This window comes from Salmo salar, chromosome ssa03 (assembly GCF_905237065.1).
Source record: "Salmo salar chromosome ssa03, Ssal_v3.1, whole genome shotgun sequence".
NCBI classification, from domain to species: domain Eukaryota; kingdom Metazoa; phylum Chordata; class Actinopteri; order Salmoniformes; family Salmonidae; genus Salmo; species Salmo salar.
In genome coordinates, this window is record NC_059444.1 from 92,261,738 (window position 1) to 92,284,994 (window position 23,257).

Consider the following 23,257-nt stretch of genomic DNA (forward strand, 5'->3'; position numbering starts at 1 on the left):
GTGTTCCAGTGGAGAGTGCTCCAGAATAGAGAGTGTTCCAGAGTAGAGAGACCCACGGTAGCAACTGTAGTTGAGTACTGACAGTGTCTGCTGTGGCAGGTGGGAAGGTGCAAATTACCTGAAAAATATCTAATCTCTCAATGTTCTAATCTCTCAATCTCAAAGTGCACCAAATTCATGCATTTAGCTGTTGAAATGCCCTGGACCCCCATACTGGCTTTGGACTAAGCCCCCAATGTCTTCAAATCCTAGAAAAGCCCCTGGACAGGCCTCACTCCAGTCACAGCTACAACCGCCGCCACCGACTACCACTACTGCTACCTCTGAGAGAGAGGAACTTCTGCCTCTGGAGAGAGAGGAGTTGCTACCTCTGGAGAGAGAGGAGTTGCTACCTCTGGAGAGAGAGGAGTTACTACCCCTGGGGAGAGAGGAGTTGTTACCCCTGGGGAGAGAGGAGTTGTTACCCCTGGGGAGAGAGGAGTTTCTACCCCTGGGGAGAGAGGAGTTGCTACCCCTGGGGAGAGAGGAGTTGTTACCCCTGGGGAGAGAGGAGTTTCTACCCCTGGGGAGAGAGGAGTTGCTACCCCTGGGGAGAGAGGAGCTGCTACCCCTGGGGAGAGAGGAGTTTCTACCCCTGGGGAGAGAGGAGTTTCTACCCCTGGGGAGAGAGGAGCTGCTATTAGGAGAAAGTGCGACCCTGCTCGGGAAGCGCTTGGCAGGAGCTTCAGTGACGAAGAATGCTCAACTTGCTGATGTTTCACAATATGCCATGGTCGTCTCAGTAACCAGGTCCCAACCCAATTGAACACTTATGGGAGATCCTGGAGCGGTGCCTGAGACAGCGTGTTCCACCACCATCAACAAAACACCAAATGACGGAATTTCTTGTGGAGGAATGATGTCGCATCCCTCCAATAGAGTTCCAGACACTTGTAGAATGTATTTCAAGGCGTATCTACACCAATGAGCATTGTTCTGGCGGCTCATGGTAGCAAAGCGCCCTATTAAGACACTATGTTGGTGTTCACTTTATTTTGGCAGTTACCTGTAGGTGAATGTTGCTCATCACTGCAATCCATCTGTTCTTGTACTTTATGCTGGCCTACATTGATATAGATTTCACACAATCATGTCCCTTACATACATTCTAATGCCTCAAATGAAAGTTTCATTGATAAGTCATTTAGTACTAAAATATTATATTTCTTGGAACTTTTGAGCCAATGATATGTTTCTGTACATGTCTGTTTAATTTAGTCAATTTTTTATTTGTTCCATTGGTTGGCTGTGTCTGTGTGTGCATGTGTGCGTGAGAGAGTGAGAGAGTGAGAGTGAGAGTGAGAGAGAGAGAGAGAGAGAGAGAGAGAGAGAGAGAGAGAGAGGGGGCAGAACCTGATATGTAAGTAAGTTGAGCAAACAAAGTGTCTTTCGATGACCGAATGATCATTCCAGACACTGCTTCTGTTGAGAGAGAAATTAAAGGTAAGGCGACGATTGTTATCGGTATTAATATAGTTGATGATATTATGTTTATTCATAAGGTTTATGATATTGTTATGTGTATTCATATAGCAGATGATATTATGTGTATTCATATAGTTGATATTTTTGGTAGACAGAGTGTTTTAATAGGCCTACTCTCCTTAAAATGTATTTGATGTAAATTAGATGCTGGGGGGGATTCGTTCCGTGCCCGTCTGTGTTCCCCAGGGTGATCTCCTACTGTATCATAGGCCTATAGGCTTGTCTTCTCAAAACAGGCTTAAAACACAACAAACAACAAACAAACATTTTCTCTTTCTAATCTACTGTTAACTCTTTTCACTCAGGAAGGTATTTTGTGTGAAAGAGAGACAAATAAATATTGCGGAAAGACTCACAGCAACTTACACTTCCTCAAAACCGGTTGTGTGTATTCATTAGAGCTCACCGTAGCAAAACGTTTGGCAACTTAAACCGTTTAGGTCACCTTGTACAGCGTTGGGAGCAAATCGTTTATGCATTGTTGCAAAACTTGTGGCTGCGGTGTAAACTAATGAATACGACCCAGGTAGTAGCCTATGACTCATTTGTTGATGCCTGCCTGATGCTGAAACCTGAACGTAGCCTGAGGGGTGAACTATGATGCAAGCTAGATATACTGGTTTTCTAAAGTTAGCCAGCTTCAGTTAGCTTCACATTCCAGCTCAAAGCCTCATCTATAGGAATGTACAGAGCGCTAGTCATCAGGAAGGTACTCTCAGCAAAAGGGAAAATATATAATGACTTGACAGTTTAATCATACAAAATGGCGCTAACTGGATGTGAGCAAGTCAAATTCAATCAGTGGAGGCTGCTGATGGGAGGACATTCCACCTATTCCACTACAGCCATTACCACAAGTCTGTCCTCCCCAATTAAGGTGCCACCACCCTCCTGTGAATTCAATATATCAATATTCATTCATCATAATTCTACATTTCACATTTTGTATGATAAATGTAATTGTATCATAGTTCTACTATAGTGTAGTGATCTCTACAACTTCCGGCGTGCGTTTACTGTGAACACTTTGGCTGTACCCGCCTCAGTTACAGTTAACAGTGACCAAGTAGTCTATTTGATCACAATGTAGGCCTACCAGAGTGGCCTACAATCAAAAACAATGTAAAAAAGGCATCCAATAGCATTTAACATGGACATAGCTGTTCTTTCCAGTCTACAGTAGCAGCCAATGTGTGGTGTTCAATGTAAGCCTACATTCCATGAGACTTTTGAAAAAAACATGCAGAGCTTGACATGAACCTGTTTATCTACTTGTCCTTCACACAAGGAGGTGACTGAAAATGTTGTTGTGTTTGATGCAAGAAACCACTTTACTAAATAAAATGCATCATTATTCCCACTGTCACGGCTGTTTGAATGATCGGACCAACGCGTAGCATGGTTGTAGTTCCACATCTTTTTATTTATAGTGAAATGTTGCAATACACCAAAACACTTGAAATACACATAAACAACAAACCGTGACGCAGAGAGGAAAACACTACTCAAAATGAATCACCCACAAAAACGGATGGGACAAACATCAACTTAAATATGACCTCCAATTAGAAGCAACGAGGATCAGCTGCCTCCAATTGGAGATCAACCCAAACAACCCCAACATAGAAATACAAAACTAGGAACTGAACATAGAAATACAAAAACAGACAAACACCCCCTGTCTACCATAGAAAATAACCACTTACTATGGTCAGGACGTGACAGTCCCCCCCCCCCAAAAGGTGCGGACTCCGACTGCACCTAAAAAAAACAACAAAAAACAACAACAAACCCCCCCACACAACAACCCCCCCAACAACAAAACACAAAGGGAGGGTAGGGTGGGCGACTAATGTCTATGGCGGCTCATATGCAGTACCCAGAACCTTCTTATCTAGCGCCTCCCCCCATGGAGGCGGCTCGGGTTCGGGGCGTAACCCCCACTCCACCCCCGGATCCCTCTGCTTCTTTACCACCTGACCGTGGATCGTCGTCGAAAGAACCGGACTGTAGATCATTGCTAGAGGTTCTGGGCTGAAGGCCGCCGCTGAAGGCTCTGGGCTGCAGACCGCCGCTGAAGGCTCTGGGCTGCAGACCGCCGCTAGCGGTCTACCGTTAGCACAGCTGACGGTACTAATGACATATTCTCTTTTCCCTACAAGAGGGAGGAGGGAACCAGCAGAAAGGGGAGAAGAGGAAGATAAACTATCTCTGGAAAATGGCCACCAAGAGAGGGGAGCTAACCACGAAGAACCATTAAGACGGTGACAAACCCGTGATTTTTGTTATAGTTTAAAGATAATCGTCTTATGTTCCTGTTTCATCTGAAGAAGAAGATGTGTGTTTTTCCTTGGGAGATTCTCATTGATTGTGTTGGAGTGTTTGTATTGACAGAAATCCCTCAATAGAGAACTGTGTTCAATCAAGAAAACCTACTCCTGACTCGTTTATTCCACCTTTCCGCTTTAGAGTGACACCAAAGTACTTGGTCCGCTCACAGCAGCTTAAACAAATGCAAATGCAGCTACTTTGCTGTTCTTCTGTCTGCACTCTTTGACGTGACTGTAAGTTATCCGTAGTTGGCTAGCTAGCAAGGGAAAGAGATAAGAACGTTGCCACCCAGTATGGGAATGGAACATTTACAACGAACGACTGGTTCGCGTCCATAGATACAGAACGAAAGACTTATCTACTGGATTGCGTGTCTGGCAACCGAACCGATAAAACAAACAACAAGCCGGGCTTGGGTATCAACACTAGATTTGTGTCAGAACTATATATTTTGGAAGGATGAAATAATAAATTCATCAAAGTTTTGAATGAAAATGTGTCAATGATTATTTAAATATGTTGGTAACCCGTTGAACAAAAGTGATAATTCCCTCAAAACCGGTGTTTGGAGGATATTTTGGCACAGTTTGCCTTACAAAACCCGTGCCAATATATCTTCCTTGGCTTTTTGGGCATTATCACTTAAATACAGTACAGTGGGTATACAGTTGATTTACATAAATATATCTAAGGGAGATAAAGAGTGCAAATGTAGTGCAGTTCTTTAGTGTACAGTTCAGAGATGGCTTGATGTTCTGTGCAGCATAGAGTGCATAGACCTGTAGTCTCCATGGGCCAGATGGCTGGTTGGAGAGGGCCACAGCACAGGGAAAGTAACTGTTCAGATGGGGGGGCTCTATAACATCCAATCGCATAGGTTTACAGCAGCTGACAGTTGCAGTCACTGCCAAAAACTCAAATTGCCTTGGTTTAGATAAAGACAAGCTCTGTACAAATATAGAATCTAAATGTAATCACACTGTTGCAGGATAACTAATACTTGTTAGGCTAAAGGTTAGAGCTGCCGCTTTCTAGGAGCTGGACTATAACCCGGAAAATCCAGCTATGCCCGCCGATGAACAATCAAACAGGCAAAGCGTCAATACAGGACTAAGATCGAATCGCCCTGCTCATCGGATGTGGCAGGGCTTGCAAACTATTACAGACCACAAAGGGAAGCACAGCCGAGAGCTGCCCAGTGACACAAGCCTACCAGACGAGCTAAACTACTTCTATGCTCGCTTCGAGGCAAAGAACACTGAAACATGCATGGGAGCATCAGCTGTTCTGGATGACTGTGATATTGCTCTCTGCATCCATTGTAAGACCTTTAAATAGGTCAACATTTACAAGGCCTCTGGGCCGGACGGATTACCAGGACATGTACTCCGAGCATGCGCTGACCAACTGGCAAGTGTCTTCACTGAAATGTTCAACCTCTCCCTGTCTGAGTCTGTAAGACCAACATGTTTGAAGCAGACCACCATAGCCCTTGTGCCCAAGAACACTAAGGTAACCTGCCTAAATGACTACTGACCCGTAGCACTCAGGTCTGTAGCCATGAAATGCTTTGAAAGGCTGGTCATGGTTCACATCAACACCATTATCCCAGAAACCCTAGACCCACTCCAATTTGCATACCACACCAACAGATCCACAGATGATGCTATCTCTATTGCACTCCACAATGCCCTTTCCCACCTGGACAAAAGGAACACCTATGTGAGAATGCTATTCATTGACTCCAGCTCAGCGTTCAACACCATAGTGCCCTCAAAGCTCATCCCTAAGCTAAGGATCCTGGGACTAATCACCTCCCTCTGCAACTGGATCCAGGACTTCCTGATGGGCCGCCCCCAGGTGGTAAGGGTAGGTAACAACACATCCCCCATGCTGATCCTCAACACAGGGGCCCCTCAGGGGTGTGTGCTCAGTCCCCTCCTGTACTCCCTGTTCACCCACGGTTGCATGGCCAAGCACGACTCCAACACCATCATTAAGTTAGCTGATGACACAACAGTGGTAGACCTGATCACCAACAATGATGAGACAGCCTATAGGGAGGAGGTCAGAGACCTGGCCGTGTGGTGCAAGGACAACAACCTCTCCTAGACTAAGGAGATGATTGTGCACTACAGGAAAAGGAGGGCCGAGCACGCCCCCATTCTCATCGACGGGGCTGTAGTGGAGCAGGTTGAGTGTTCCTTGGTGTCCACATCACCAACAAACTAACATGGTCCAAACACACCAAGACAGGCGTGAAGAGGACCCGAAAAAACCTATTCCCCCTCAGGAGATTGAAAAGATTTGGCATGGGTCCTCAGATCAGGTTTTACATCAGGACCATCAGGACCTCTATACCAGGCAGTGTCAGAAGAAGGCCCTAAAAATTAAGGTCCAAGAGGATTCTAAACAGCTTCTACCCCCAAGCCATAAGACTCCTGAACAGCTAATCAAAAGGCTACCCAGACTATTTGCACCCCCCCCCATACGCTGCTACTACTCCCTGTTATTATCTATGCATAGCCACTTTAACAACCCTACATGCGTGTACATAATTGCCTCAATTACCTAGACACCGGTGCCCACCTCACATTGACACATTGACTCTGAACCAGTACCCCCCGTATATAGCCCTGCTATTGTTATTTACTGCTGCTCTTTAATTATTTGTTTTTCTTATCTCTTACTTTTTTTGTATTTTCTTAAAACTGCATTGTTGGTTAGGGGCTTGTAAGTAAACATTTCACTGGAAGGTCTACACCTGTTGAATTCGGCGCATGTGACAAATACAATTTGATTTGATTTGATTTGATATTTGAGGGTTAAAACAGCTTCTGAAGTTTGTAATTTCCACTTTTGAAAAATGTTCATTAATTATAATCCACAGAATAATTCAAATGTCCTGTTGCTTCAGGATTATTTTACTTCTGTAGCAAACTGACTCAAATGAAGATCCTACATCTGTAGCAATATACCTGTCTTTAATGTACATGGCTATATTAGGAGGACATGATTCTCTTTTGACCATTGTTTTTTGACCATTTACATATTTTATTTACTGTTGTTTAGGCTGGTTGAATGAGTTCCCTATGAGAGGCTACTTCATCTACAAGAAAACAGGCGGCCGCACCAGTTTCCTCATATGAAATTAAAAGTAAGTTTGTAGACTAACACACTTACAAAATGGCTGTTGAAACTGTGGGACACATTTCTCTGCAACATTAGAAGTCGGATAAATGTGTTAATTTGAAGGAAAGAAGGGCAGACTCTGGTAAGTCTAGGCTACATAGAACTATTATATTATAAAGTTAGGTCGTTGTCAGACATTCAATAGTCAGAGTAGGTTTGATATATGATCACTTCTCATGCTGACCAACTTGATGGTCTCGTTGGAAATGTGAAAAATATCAGATCTATGCTACCTGCTCTGTCCTGACACTGGTAGGCCTATAATGTTATATGAACTATCACTAACAAACCACTATTATACAGTTGAAGTCAGAATTTTACATACACTTAGGTTGACATCATTCCCGAAAATGATGTCATGGCTTTAGAAGCTTCTGATAGGCTAATTGACATCATTTGAGTCAATTGGAGGTCTACCTGTGGATGTATTTCAAGGCCTACCTTCAAACTCAGTGCCTCTTTGCTTGACATCATGGGAAAATCTAAAGAAATCAGCCAAGACCTCAGAAAAAAAATTGTAGACCTCCACAAGTCTGGTTCATCCTTGGGAGCAATTTACGAACTCCTGAAGGTACCACGTTCATCTGTACAAACAATAGCACACAAGTATAAACACCATGGAACCACATAGCCGTCATACCACTCAGGAAGGAGACGCGTTCTGTCTCCTAGAGATTAACGTACTTTGTTGCCAAAAGTGCAAATCAATCCCAGAACAACAGCAAAGGACCTTGTGAAGATGCTGGAGGAAACAGGTACAAAAGTATCTATATCCACAGTAAAACGAGTCCTATATCGACATAAACTGAAAGGCCGCTCAGCAAGGAAGAAGCTACTACTCCAAAACCACAATAAAAAAGCCAGACTACGGTTTGTAACTGCACATGGGGACAAAGATCGTACTTTTTGGAGTAATGTCCTCTGGTCTGATGAAACAAAAATAGAACTGTTTGGCCATAATGACCATCATTATGTTTGGAGGAAAAAGGGGGAGGCTTGCAAGCCAAAGAACACCATCCCAACCATAAAGCACGGGGGTGGCGGCATCATGTTGTGGGGGTGCTTTGCTGCAGGAGGGACTAGTGCACTTCACAAAATAGATGGCATCATGAGGATGGAAAATTATGTGGATATATTGAAGCAACATCTCAAGACATCAGTCAGGAAGTTATAGCTTAGTCGCAAATGGGTCTTCCAAATGGACAATGACCCCAAGCGTACTTCCAAAGTTGTGACAAAATGGCTTAACACAACCAAGTCAAGATATTGGAGTGGCCATCACAAAGCCCTGACATCAATCCTATAGAAACTTTGTGGGCAGAACTGAAAAAGTGTGTGCGAGCAAGGAGGCCATACAAACCTGACTCAGTTACAGCAGCTCTGTCAGGAGGAATGGGCCCAACAAAATTCACCCAACTTATTGTGGGAAGCTTGTGGAAGGCTACCCGAAACATTTGACCCAAGTTAAGCAATTTAAAGGCAATGCTACTGTAACGGCTGTCTTCTGTGGAAATGGACCAAGGTGCAGCAGGTTGCGTGTTCATCATGATAATTTATTAAATAAACGTGAACACGGGAAAAACAATAAACAAAAGAGAACGACAGACCGACAGTTTTACAGGCTAAGTACTTACATACAGCAGTGCAAAATCAACTACCCACAAAACCAAGTGACAAACATACTCCTACATATATGACTCCCAATCAGGAACAACGATCCCCAGCTGTTCCTGATCAGGAGTCACAAGACCAACACAGAACAATCACACACACACAAGACTGCCACGTCCTGACCCCAAAACTACAACAGCTCCATCTGCTGGTCAGGACGTGACAGTACCCCCCCCTCAAGGTGCAGACCCCGGAATGCACCTAACAACGAAAAAACACCAACAAACAAAATCCCCAACAAAACCCATAAACAATAACCCCTAAACAATAAGGGAGGGAAGGGAGGGTGGCTGCCGTCAACGACGGCGCTGTGCTACACCCTCCCTCCCCAACCCACCTATCCTGGAGGTGGCTCCGGTGCAGGACGTGGACCCTGCTCCACCCTCGGCGTCGCCCACTTCGGTGGAGCCGATAGCTGCGCCAGGCAGACGGACCCCTCGAGCCGGGCCGGAGGGCAGGAGGGCCCCTCGGGCCGGGCCGGGGGGCAGGAGGGCCCCTCGGGCCGGGCCGGGGGGCAGGAGGGCCCCTCGGGCCGGGCCGGAAGGCAGGAGGGCCCCTCGGGCCGGGCCGGAAGGCAGGCGGGCCCCTCGGGCCGGGCCGGAAGGCATGCGGGCCCCTCGGGCCGGGCCGGAAGGCATGCGGGCCCCTCGGGCCGGGCCGGAAGGCATGCGGGCCCCTCGGGCCGGGCCGGAAGGCATGCGGGCCACTCGGGCCGGGCCGGAAGGCATGCGGGCCACTCGGGCTGGACCGGAGGGCAGGAGGACCACTCGGGCTGGACCGAAGGGCAGGAGGACCCCTCGGGCTGATCCTGACAGGCCGGGCACCCCTGGCAGATCAGGGCAGGCGGGCACCTCTGGCAGAACCGGGCAGTCCGGCCACTCCGGCAGAACAGGGCAGTCCGGCCACTCCGGCAGAACAGGGCAGTCCGGCCACTCCGGCAGAACAGGGCAGTCCGGCCACTCCGGCAGAACAGGGCAGTCCGGCCACTCCGGCAGAACAGGGCAGTCCGGCCACTCCGGCAGATCAGGGCAGTCCGGCCACTCCGGCAGATCAGGGCAGTCCGGCCACTCCGGCAGTTCAGGGCAGTCCGGCCACTCCGGCAGTTCAGGGCAGTCCGGCCACTCCGGCAGTTCAGGGCAGTCCGGCCACTCCGGCAGTTCAGGGCAGTCCGGCCACTCCGGCAGTTCAGGGCAGTCCGGCCACTCCGGCAGTTCAGGGCAGTCCGGCCACTCCGGCAGAACAGGGCAGTCCGGCCACTCCGGCAGATCAGGGCAGTCCGGCCACTCCGGCAGTTCAGGGCAGTCCGGCCACTCCGGCAGTTCAGGGCAGTCCGGCCACTCCGGCAGTTCAGGGCAGTCCGGCCACTCCGGCAGTTCAGGGCAGTCCGGCCACTCCGGCAGTTCAGGGCAGTCCGGCCACTCCGGCAGTTCAGGGCAGTCCGGCCACTCCGGCAGTTCAGGGCAGTCCGGCCACTCCGGCAGTTCAGGGCAGTCCGGCCACTCCGGCAGTTCAGGGCAGTCCGGCCACTCCGGCAGTTCAGGGCAGTCCGGCCACTCCGGCAGTTCAGGGCAGTCCGGCCACTCCGGCAGTTCAGGGCAGTCCGGCCACTCCGGCAGTTCAGGGCAGTCCGGCCACTCCGGCAGTTCAGGGCAGTCCGGCCACTCCGGCAGTTCAGCGCAGTCCGGCCACTCCGGCAGTTCAGCGCAGTCCGGCCACTCCGGCAGTTCAGCGCAGTCCGGCCACTCCGGCAGTTCAGCGCAGTCCGGCCACTCCGGCAGTTCAGCGCAGTCCGGCCACTCCGGCAGTTCAGCGCAGTCCGGCCACTCCGGCAGTTCAGCGCAGTCCGGCCACTCCAGCGACTGTTGACTGGCGGGCAGCTCCGACGACTGTTGACTGGCGGGCAGCTCCGACGACTGTTGACTGGCGGGCAGCTCCGACGACTGTTGACTGGCGGGCAGCTCCGACGACTGTTGACTGGCGGGCAGCTCCGACGACTGTTGACTGGCGGGCAGCTCCGACGACTGTTGACTGGCGGGCAGCTCCGACGACTGTTGACTCCTGATGCGTGGGGCAGGTATTGGACGTACCAGCCTGGAGACACGCACCTCCATGCTAGTGTGTCTAGCGGGAAACACCGAACCGAAAGGGCGCACTGGCGGTCTTGAGTGCAGGGTTGGCATCACCCCTTCCGGCTCGATGCTCCCCTTGCCCTGGCACCTGCGGGCGCTGGTACTGGGCGCACTGGGCTGTGCGTCCGTATAGGCGAGATGGTGCGCACCTCAGCGTAACATGACGCCCTCCACCTCGTACGCACCTCCCTGTAGTCACGGGTAGCTGGCTTACGGCTCTTCCCTGGCCTGGCCAAACTACCCGTGTGCCCCCCCCAAAAAAAATCTTGGGGCTGCCTCTCGGGTTCCCTTAGCTCCCTTAACTTGTCCGCCCAGAATTTTCTTTCGTCCTGCCAGGTCCATTCTTCCATTTCCTTCTCCTGTGGCTTCCTCCTCTTCTGCTGCTTGGTCCTTTGGTGGTGGGTAGTTCTGTAACGGCTGTCTTCTGTGGAAATGGACCAAGGTGCAGCAGGTTGCGTGTTCATCATGATAATTTATTAAATAAACGTGAACACGGGAAAACAATAAACAAAAGAGAACGACAGACCGACAGTTTTACAGGCTAAGTACTTACATACAGCAGTGCAAAATCAACTACCCACAAAACCAAGTGACAAACATACTCCTACATATATGACTCCCAATCAGGAACAACGATCCCCAGCTGTTCCTGATCAGGAGTCACAAGACCAACACAGAACAATCACACACACACAAGACTGCCACGTCCTGACCCCAAAACTACAACAACAGCTCCATCTGCTGGTCAGGACGTGACAGCTACCAAATACTAATTGAGTGTATGTAAACTTATGACCCACTGGGAATGTGATGAAAGAAATAAAACCTGAAATAAATCATTCTCTATACTGTTGTTCTGACATTTCACATTCTTAAAATAAAGTGGTGATCCTAACTGACCTAAGACAGGGAATTGTTACTAGGATTAAATGTCAGGAGTTGTGAAAAACTGAGTTTAAATGTATTTGTCTAAGGTGTATGTAAACATCTGACTTCAACTGTACATTATAACCTAGTCTACATTACATAATATAAAATATCTTACTTGTTGCAAAAAATCTTTCTGAATGTATAAATGATTTCCCCCTCAGATCAATCATTCCCATTTTAGCCCTTCAGTCTACATTTTCAGATTCATTTAGAAAATAACAAATTGATCGGTAATAGCCAACTTTTAGTGAATACAAATAAGTGTGAGACATGGCCTTGTGTTGCTCCACTGTCTATAACTACCTTAACAAACAGTGACTTATTATTATTAGTATTATTGACAGTTACCATGGAGATGAGATGTCACAACTACATGTTCATGTGATGCATTAAATCATCTGACTGTTTCGATGTGTCTGTTCGTAAATGTTTTTTATTCTGAGAGATAATGAATAAAAGAGAACAATTAACATTCAAGAATTAGTTGTCACTATGTTAACCACAACCAACATGCTGGATCTCTGTTTAGGGGTCAGTGCTCTAAAATGAGTCTCTCTGGGGAGAGAGAGGAGGTGGGCCCTGCCTCTAAAATGAGTCTCTCTGGGGAGAGAGGGGAGGTGGGCCCTGCCTCTAAAATGAGTCTCTCTGGGGAGAGAGAGGAGGTTGGCCTTGCCTCTAAAATGAGACTCTCTGGGGAACATGACACCACAGCTAAAAGGTGAGATGACAAGTTTATTCATATGAAGAGTTTATTTCCTAAATGCTATAACCCAATCACATTTGTTTTCATCAGAAATGATTGCTCATGGTTACCTTCTATCGGTTCGGTTGCCAGAGACGCGACCCAGTAGTTAAGTCTTTTTGTTCTGTATCTATGGATGCGACACAGTAGTTAAGTCTTTTTGTTCTGTATCTATGGATGCGACCCAGTAGTTAAGTCTTTTTGTTCTGTATCTATGGATGCGACCCAGTAGTTAAGTCTTTTTGTTCTGTATCTATGGATGCGACCCAGTAGTTAAGTATTTTTGTTCTGTATCTATGGATGCGACCCAGTAGTTAAGTCTTTTTGTTCTGTATCTATGGATGCGACCCAGTAGTTAAGCCTTTTTGTTCTGTATCTATGGATGCGACCCAGTAGTTAAGTCTTTTTGTTCTGTATCTATGGATGCGACCCAGTAGTTAAGTCCTTTTGTTCTGTATCTATGGATGCGACCCAGTAGTTAAGTATTTTTGTTCTGTATCTATGGATGCGACCCAGTAGTTAAGTCTTTTTGTTCTGTATCTATGGATGCGACCCAGTGGTTAAGTCTTTATGTTCTGTATCTATGGATGCGACCCAGTCGTTCGTTCTAAATGATCCATTGCCAAACTGGGTGGCAATGTTCTTATCCCTTGCTAGCTAGCCAACTACAGATAACTTACAGTCAGTCACGTCAAAGAGTGCAGCCAGAATAACAGCAAATAACAGCATTTCCATTTGTTTAAGCTGTTTTCCAGTGACATTTATTTAGATACATCCATAACAATGTGCTAAGGATGCACAATTTCACCTGGTCTAGAAAATGTTCTCTCTCGTCAGGACACTGTTGTTCAGAGTGTCCTTTAAACTATCAAAGCAAATTTACCAACATTTCTGAAAACAGATATATAGCATTTTGTAATGAAACTCTTCTTATGTTTCCCCATCTGAGCTCAGAGTAGATGAGAGATGTAATGTTTGTATCTGTTGTGTTGAAGTCCAATCAAGCAGGAGAGACCAGCCTCCACTGTGCCCAGCGGTGTGTCCATGAAGAGTGACCGGTCTATGGGTATACCTATAATGTTTAGAGAGGGAGACTTTTCTATTGGACAAAGGTAAGAATAACTCATGGGTCATGGTCAGTGAGATAAACAACACTGCCTCTAGTCATTTCTCCTCTCCCATTTATCAATTTTTTTTTCATAATCCATAGGCTAATCATTTTTTCAATTTTCATAGTCCTAAAACAATATTAAACAAACACAACATTCCCTCCCTGTGTGTGTGTGCACTCCTTGGATGTTTTGTCCACAGAAACCACCAGGAGAGATCAGAGTCAGAGATTCTCAGTGATCAGTCTTCCCAGAGTCAGCAAACAGACCTGGCCTCCATATTCAGTGTATGTGGTCCTGTTATGTACATTTGTTTTTGTTTACCTCATGGAAAAGTTGATCTGTCAATCATTCATTAATGTGTTAATGAGAAAGCATTTCTTCTCTCGCTTAACTTATTTACTTTATTTATTTCAGTTGCTTGAAGAGAATATTATGACATTTGTGAAGAACGAGCTGAAGATGTTCAAGAAGATTCTTAGTTCAGAACTCCCACAAGGCTTTGACAGTCAGAAGCAGGATAAGGAAGTGGTGGATGCTGAAGATGAGAAGCAGGAGAGCAGTGCCAGAGAGGGGGCTCTGAAGATCACACTGCACTTCCTGAGGAAAATGAACCAGAAGGAGCTTGCTGACACACTGGAGAAAAGTAAGAGCTGTCTGCTTCATGTTCCCTGTGGCTCAGTAGGTAGAGCATGGTGTTTGCAACGCCAGCATGGTGTGTGCAACGCCAGAGTTGTGGGTTCGATTCCCACGGGGGGCCAGTACAAAACAATGCATGAAATGTATGCATTCACTACTGAAAGTCGCTCTGGATAAGAGCGTCTGCTAAATGACTAAAATGTAATGTTGAATGCTGTTTTATAACAAACATTTAAAAGCTGTAGCTAAAGTAGCTGTGTAACTCAAGGACATTGTACCAGACTTAACACAACACCGAGTGACCTCATCAAGTACAGTACCAGTAGGGATGTGTTGTGGTGATTCATTTAGATGAGAGATAATTAATAATACCATCAATAATACCAATAATGATATAAATCAGTCACACCAGTGTGTAATGCATTATGAAACCATTTACACATTTATACAGACAGTTACAGTAAGATAATAAATTATTACAATTTAAACATTATAGCACAGTCTAACAATACTGTAGGCATTAATATCCTTTGTGTTGTTTCTTCATTCAGACGAGCTTGCTGTGATTTGCCAACGTGAACTCAAATCTAATCTGAAGAAGAAGTTTCAATGTGTATTTGAGGGGATCGCTAAACAAGGAAACCCAACACTTCTCAATAAGATCTACACAGAGCTCTACATCACAGAGGGTGGAACAGGAGAGGTCAATAATGAACATGAGCTGAGACAGATTGAGACAACAACCAAGAAACAAGCAATACCAGAGACTACAATCAAATGTAACGACATCTTCAAACCCTTAACTGGACAAGACAAACTTATCAGAACTGTGCTGACAAAGGGAGTTGCTGGCATTGGAAAAACAGTCTCTGTGCAGAAGTTCATTCTGGACTGGGCTGAAGGAAAAGCAAATCAGGATGTCCAATTTGTATTTTCATTCCCTTTTAGGGAGCTGAATTTGATGAAAGAGAAAAAACACACTTTGATTGAACTTCTCAATCGCTTCTCAATGGAAACCAAAGAATCAAGAATCTCCAACTATGACAAGTACAAAATTCTGTTCATCTTTGATGGTCTGGATGAGTGCCGACTGCCCCTAGACTTCCAGAACAACAAGATCTGCTGTGACGTCACAAAGTTAACCTCAGTGGATGTTCTCCTGACAAATCTCATCAAGGGAAATCTGCTTCCCTCTGCTCTCCTCTGGATAACTACCCGACCTGCAGCAGCCAATCAGATCCCCCCTGAGTGTGTTGACCAGGTGACAGAGGTACAAGGGTTCAATGACCCACAGAAGGAGGAGTACTTCAGGAAGAGAATCAGGGATGAGGACCTGGCCAGCAGAATCATCTCACACATAAAGACATCAAGGAGCCTCCACATCATGTGCCACATTCCAGTCTTCTGTTGGATTTCTGCAACAGTCCTTGAACACATGTTGAAACATAAGAGAGAAGAGATGCCCAAGACTCTGTCTGAGATGTACACACACCTTGTGGTGTTTCATACCAAACAGAAGAATGAAAAGTATCTTGGGAAAGAAGAGACAGGTCCACACTGGAATAAAGAGAGCATTCTGTCACTGGGAAAACTGGCTTTTCAACAGCTTGTGAATGGCAATCTGATTTTCTATGAAGAAGACCTGAAAGAGGCTGGCATTGATGTCAATGAAGCCTCAGTGTACTCAGGATTGTGCACACAATTCTTTAAAGAGGAATGTGGGCTGTACCAGGACAAGGTGTACTGCTTTGTGCATCTGAGCATTCAGGAGTTTCTGGCTGCTGTATATGTGTTCCTTTCATTCATCAACAACAATGAGAATCTAATGGCCAATCCGCAATCAACGTCCAGGAACTTTTATGTGAGGATCAGACACAAAAGTCAAGTCACCGTCTACAGGAGTGCTGTGGATAAAGCCTTACAAAGTGAGACAGGAAACCTGGACCTTTTCCTCCGCTTCCTTCTGGGTCTCTCGCTGGAGTCCAATCAGAAGCACTTACGAGGTCTAATGACAAAGACAAAAAGCAGCTCACGGAGCTATGAAGAGACAGTCAAGTACATCAAGGAGAAGATCAGGGAGAATCCCTCTCCAGAGAGGTGCATCAATCTGTTCCACTGTCTGAATGAACTGAATGACCATTCTCTAGTGGAGGAGATCCAAAGCTACCTGAGCTCAGGAAATCTCTCAGAAGCCAAACTGTCACCTGCACAGTGGTCTGCTCTGGTCTTTGTGTTGCTGACTTCAGAAAAGGAGCTTGATGTGTTTGACCTGAAGAAATACTCCAGATCAGAGGAAGGTCTTCTGAGGCTGCTGCCAGTGGTCAAAGCCTCCAGAGCTGCTCTGTGAGTACATAAAATGACATTTAAGCACTAATCATCAGGAAGAAATATTCAGTTTAGAGAAAAATATGTATTATTGAATAACATATTGAATCAGTGCATTGCTGTTCACATTAGTTTAACAATATGACCATACAATTCTAGGAGACAGATGATGAATCTATATGTTGTTTGAGAGAATGAAGCAAATGCATCTGCCATTGTCCTTCTACACTGCTGGTGTTAAATTAACAGTGTGTTTGTGAAGTCATGATGATCTCTTTGTCAGGCTGTCAGGTTGTGGAGTCACAGTGGAAGGCTGTGCTTCTCTGGTCTCAGCTCTGAAGTCAAACCCCTCACATCTGAGAGAGCTGGATCTGAGTAACAATGACCTGAAAGATTCAGGAGTGAAGCTGCTCTCTGCTGTACTTGGGAATCCGCACTGTAAACTGGAGACACTGAGGTCAGTACTCTTGTATTTGGTCAACAAGTGATAACTGTTCACCAGATCCACATGTGTTTACCAGGCACACATAGTCCACACCGTATGTGTTTTGAAAGTGAAGCTTACAGTATTAAATTTGGCGCTATGCTCCAGCATTTTGGATTTGAGATAAAATGTTTCATATTAGGCTACAGTACAGAATGACACCTTTTAATTTGAGGTTAATGGTGAGAGGTTACTATGTTTTGTTGGAGCCTCTGTAACTCTCTCACTCTTTATTATTAGTGATTCATTCTTGAATTTTCTTAATCATGGAAGTCACAAGCTTCATGTAGTCATTGAATAAAAAAATATGGGACCAAACACTAAACTTTTGACAATTTTAATACACAATAAGTGAATTGGTCAGAATACTTATGACTTTTTCAATTAGGGGGACTAGATACATAAAGTGTGTTTATTTTTCTAACTGATAAAACGGATATGTATGAAAATACCCTCAAATAAAAGGTGACATTATATACTTTTACCTTATGTGAAACATTTGTGTCATAAAAATAGTTCTGCAGGAGGGGTGAAGTCAGGCGCAGGAGACTCAGGTACGTTTAACGTGTTTAATAAAGAAGGCAAGTCCAACACGAACAAGAAAGACGCGGGACGCAGCCCAGCAAACCTAATTCCCAAAACGCGTAACGTAACTCAGGAACAGTAACATAAATTCCCCCAAACCTACAGCAACAGACACGAAACAATCCCACACAACCCCAAACACAAAACAGACAGACTAAATACCCCCACTAATTACTAAACACAAAACAGGTGCTACTCTAACCAGACATTACCAAACGAAACAGAAACATAGATCGGTGTCAGCTCGTAGGCCGGCGACGACGACCGCCGAGCACCTTCCAAACGGGGAGAGGCGCCACCTTTGGACGTTGTGACAATTTGATCTCAAATTGAAAATGATACATTATAGAACCATGTTTAAATGTTTTCACTGTCATGATGGATGGATGGCGACGTTTTACATGCTTCTAATCAACTGTGATATTTTGTTAGTTTTTTTGCATTGTTTGTAATTTATTTTTTTACTTATTTTGTACATAATGTTTCTGCTACCATCTCTTATGACTGAAAGTAACTTCTGGACATCAGAACAGCGATTACTCACCACGAACTGGAGAAAGCTTTTTCCTTTAACGAGTCCGACGAGAAGGATATACTGCTCTCCCAGGAACAGGCCCAAATCCCCGTCATTTGCATGAAGAAAAGACGGAGGAAAAGAGGACGCAGATTGAGCTGCCTTCTGAGAATCCGTAGGCGAGCGAGTAAACTCCCACTGCCATCAATTCTACTTGCTAAAATGCAATCATTGGAAAATAAAATTGATGACCTACGATTACGATTATCCTACCAACGGGACATTAAGAACTGTAATATCAAATTTTTCACCGAGTCTTGGCTGAACGACAACACGGATAATATCGAGCTGGTGGGATTTTTAATGCACCGGCAGAACGGAAAAGCTACGTCTGGTAAGACAAGGGGTGGGGGTGTGTGTCTTTTCGTCAATAACAGCTGGTGCGCGATGTCTAATATTAAAGAATTCTCGAGGTAATGCACGCCTTATGATAAGCTGTAGACCACACTATCTACCAAGAGAGTTCTCATCTATATTATTCGTAGCCGTCTACTTCCCACCACAGGCCGATGCTGGCACTAAGACCACACTCAACCAACACTATAAGGCCATAAGCAAACAATAAAATGCTCATCCAGAAGCTGCGCTCCTAGTGGCCGGAGACTTTAATGCAGGCAAAATTAAATCAGTTTTACCGTATTTTTACCCGCATGTCACATGTGCAACCAGAGGAAAAAAAACTCTAGACCACCTTTACTCCATGGACAGAGATGCATAAAAAGCTCTCCCACGCCCTCCATTTGACAAATCTGACCATAATTCTATCCTCCTGATTTCTGCTTACAGGCAAAAACTAAAGCAGGAAGTACCAGTGACTCACTCATTACGGAACTAGTCAGATGACATGGATGCTATTCTACAGGATTGTTTTACTAGCACAGACTGGAAAATGTTCCGGGATTCATCCAATGGCATTGAGGAGTATACCACCTCAGTCATCGGCTTCATCAATAACTGCATCAACGACATCGTCCCCACAGTGACCTTACGTACATATCCCAACCAGAAGCCATGGATTACAGGCGACATCCGCATCGAGCTAAAGGCTAGAGCTGCCGCTTTCAAGGAGCGGGACACTAATCCGGAAGCTTATAAAAAATCCTGCTATGCCCTCAGATGAACCATTAAACAAGCAAAGCGTCAAATCAGGATTAAGATTGAATCCTACTACACCGGCTCTGACCCTCGTCGGATGTGGCAGGGCTTGAAAACTATTACGGACTACGAAGGGAAACCCAGATTCGAGCTGCCCAGTGACGTGAGCCTACCAGACGAGCTAAATGCCTTTTATGCTCGCTTCGAGGCAAGCAACACAGAAGCATGCACAAGAGCACCAGCTATTCTGGATGACTGTGTGATAACACTCTCGGTTGCCGATGTGAGCGAGACCTTTAAACATTCACAAAGCCACGGGCCAGATGGATTACCAGGACGTGTATTCAAAGCATGTGGAGACCAGCTGGCAAGTGTCTTCACTGACATTTTCAACATCTCCCTGACTGAGTCTGTAATGCCTACATGTTTTAAGCAGACCACCATAACTTTTGCCCAAGGATGCATAGGTAACCTGCCTAAAATGTTTACCGACTCGGAGCACTCACGTCGGTAGCCATGAAGTGCTTTCAAAGGCTGGTCAAGTCTCACATCAACAGCATCCTCCCGGATAGCCTAGACCCACTCCAATTCGCATGCCACCTCAGCGTTCAACACCATAATGCCCACGAAGCTCATCACCAAGCTAAGGACCCTGGAACTAAACACCTCCCTCTGCAACTGTATCCTGGACTTCCTGACGAGCCACCCCCAGGTGGTAAGGGTAGGCAACAACACGTCTGCCACGCTGATCCTCAACACTGGGGCCCCTCAGGGGTGTGAACTTAGTCACCCACGACTGCGTGGCCAAACATGACTCCAACACCATCATTAAGTTTCCTGACTACACATAAGATGTATGCCTGATCACAGACAATGATGAAACAGCCCATAGGGAGGAGGCCAGAGAACTGGCAGTGTGGTGCCAGGACAACAACCTCTCCCTCAATGTGGGCAAGACAAAGGAGCTGATCATGGACTACAGGAAAAGGCGGGCCGAACAGGCCCCCATTATTTATTTTTTATTTTTATTATTTTTATTTCACCTTTATTTAACCAGGTAGGCCAGTTGAGAACAAGTTCTCATTTACAACTGCAACCTGGCCAAGATAAAGCAAAGCAGTGTGACAAAAACAACAACACAGAGTTACACATAAACAAACGTACAGTCAATAACACAATAGAAAAATCAATGTACAGTGTGTGCAAATGTGGAAGAGTAGGGAGGTAGGCAATAAATAGGCCATAGAGGTGAAATAATTACCATTTAGCATTAACAATGGAGTGATAGATGTGCAGATGATGATGATGTGCAAGTAGAGATACTGGAGTGCAAAAGAGCAACAGGGTAAGTAATAATATGGAGATGAGGTAGTTGGATGTGCTATTTACAGATTGGCTGTGTACAGGTACAGTGATCGGTAAGCTGCTCTGATAGCTGATGCTTAAAGTTAGAGAGGGAGATATAAGACTCCAGCTTCAGTGATTTTTGCAATTCGTTCCAGTCATTGGCAGCAGAGAACTGGAAGGAAAGGCGGCCAAAGTAAGTGGCTGGCTTTGGGGATGACCAGTGAAATATACCTGCTGGAGCATGGGCTACGGGTGGTTGTTGCTATGGTGACCAGTGAGCTGAGATTTTTATTATTTTACCGTTATTTTACCAGGTAAGTTGACTGAGAACACATTCTCATTTACAGCAACGACCTGGGGAATAGTTTCAGGGGATAGGAGGGGGATGAATGAGCCAATTGTAAGCTGGGGATGATTAGGTGGCCGTGATGGTATGAGGGCCAGATTGGGAATTTAGCCAGGACACCAGAGTTAACACCCCTACTCTTACAATAAGTGCAATGGGATCTTTAATGACCTCAGAGAGTCAGGACACCCGTTTAATGTCCCATCTGAAAGACAGCACCCTACATAGGGTAGTGTCCCCAATCACAGCCCTGGGGGATTGGGTTATTTTTTTAGACCAGAGGAAAGAGTTCCTCCTACTGGCCCTCCAACACCACTTCCAGCAGCATCTGATCTCCCATCCAGGGACTGACCAGGACCAACCCTGCTTAGCTTCAGAAGCAAGCCAGCAGTCGGATGCAGGGTGGTATGCTGCTGACTAAGGCAGGGATTTACCTAGCAAAGACTTAAAGATGACCTGGAGCCAGTGAGTTTGGCGACGAATATGTAGTGAGGGCCAGCCAACGAGAGCAGACAGGTCGCAGAGGTGGATAGTATATGGGCCTTTGGTGACAAAACGGATGGCACTGTGATAGACTACTTCCAGTTTGCTGAGTAGAGTGTTGGAGGCTATTTTGTAAATGACTTCGCCGAAGTCGAGGATCGGTAGGATAGTCAGTTTTACGAGGGTATGTTTGGCAGTGTGAGTGAAGGTGGCTTTGTTGCGACGTAGGAAGCCGATTCTAGATTTAATTTTGGATTGGAGATGCTTAATATGAGTCTGGAAGGAGAGTTTACAGTCTAACCAGACACCTAGGTATTTGTAGTTGTCCACATATTCTAAGTCAGAACCGTCCAGAGTAGTGATGCTAGTCGGGCGGGCGGGTGCGGGCAGCGATCAGTTGAAGAGCATGCATTTAGGTCACAGTTGTCATGATGTGGCCCTCTTTGGGTATAGCGAGTACCCTCCCCCTCACGCTCTCTCCCTCATACACCCAGGTTCTGTTATCTCAGGTCATAAATTCATGGAGGAGACTCTCTCCCCTCCTCGGCCATGCAGTATAGAGAGAGAGCTTCACAGTAGAACAAAGGAACTTCTTCTACATCACAGAACTTGAGAACTGAACAATATCCATGTTTTGGAGAATGTGTACACGGTCGGTGAAGAAACCAGCTACGACCGGTCAATTTTGTTTAATGATTGTGACCTCAGGAAAGACAATACAGCCACATTACCATAACTCTGTTTTTACAGGAGCCTCCATTATGAGGTCTGCATCTATTTATTGTATAAAATGAATTAGTAAAGATTAAACTATTTGTGAAATGATGTGAGAGATGTGTATTTCTGTTTAAAGTTTCACTAAGTCATTGGCCCACCCCATGAGCACAGACATTGTTCTGGCATCATGGGACAGCCCTTTTCTACTGTTACGAATATAACCCCCACCTGAAGAAATTCCCTTCAGACCATGCCTATCTCGGTCAGCTGAGGGAGCGAAGGTTGAGTAGAGGCCACAAGAATCTCAGTATAAGCTAAGGTTGTAATGGTTGTTGAAACTCTGAGACTATCGATTCCGACAGAATAAGAGCAACTCTTCAATACTAATTACTAGTCTGCAGCTAGGAATTATGTACCATTTGAATGCTTAGACCGACAACCACCGAAACATCTATCCTATAAGAACAATTCTGAATGGGACTCTGAAGTATCCATTCTAACCACCTAAGACTCCTTGGAAGCAGATGGAGAGACAAGCGGATGAACTTTCCAACAGAAAGATGGACGATTCCAACAGAGATCTCTGACAACACACTGAGCGTAAATACATATTGATTGCAATGATTCCCGAATGAGTGAGCGTTCATGTGCAAAGGGTTAGCATTTCAATCAATATAATTATCAACTGTGTAGTGACTTTTGTCTTTCGCGCCATTCTCAGTCCACACCCACTTCCCTTTGTCTACCAAGCCGTCATATCGGCTTAGCCCACTAGGGAAACTCCCCTACCATTTCCTTGTAACCATATCTACTGTTTGTTTGTTATGCATTTCTGTGATTATTTAGTTAGTTAGTAAATGAATGATTAAGAAAATTGATGCATGGATGATTCAAAGTGAAGGCTGGGTTCGTGCAGAAAAAAAAGCTATTTTAAAATCGGACATATCGAGTGCATAGAGGAGTTCTGTATCTATAATTCTTAAAATAATTGTTATGCTTTTTGTGAACGTTTATCGTGAGTAATTTAGTAAATT

The 23,257-nt window shown here is 45.6% G+C and overlaps 1 protein-coding gene and 1 long non-coding RNA gene across 2 annotated transcripts; both read left to right on the top strand.

Moving 5' to 3' along the window:
- The first annotated feature begins 1,383 nt into the window (after positions 1–1,383).
- Positions 1,384–13,609, top strand: LOC123741747 (uncharacterized). The gene is made up of 4 exons (XR_006769290.1): positions 1,384–1,482; positions 6,928–7,012; positions 12,307–12,495; positions 13,515–13,609. It is a non-coding gene; the product is annotated as an uncharacterized lncRNA (long non-coding RNA).
- A 207-nt stretch (positions 13,610–13,816) lies between these two features.
- LOC123741745 (NLR family CARD domain-containing protein 3-like) lies at positions 13,817–16,614 on the top strand. Its single transcript, XM_045715792.1, has 3 exons — positions 13,817–13,915; positions 14,046–14,274; positions 14,819–16,614. The coding sequence occupies exons 2-3, from the start codon at positions 14,064–14,066 to the stop codon at positions 16,612–16,614; spliced, it is 2,007 nt and encodes a 668-aa protein (XP_045571748.1). The 5' UTR covers positions 13,817–13,915; positions 14,046–14,063.
- Positions 16,615–23,257: the final 6,643 nt, after the last annotated feature.

Bases quoted from the DNA above. Each gene is read 5' to 3' on its own strand.
- LOC123741745 (XM_045715792.1), top strand. From the start codon at position 14,064: ATGACATTTGTGAAGAACGAGCTGAAGATGTTCAAGAAGATTCTTAGT. The intron at 14,275-14,818 runs GTAAGAGCTGTC...TTCTTCATTCAG, and splicing joins TGCTGACACACTGGAGAAAA to ACGAGCTTGCTGTGATTTGC.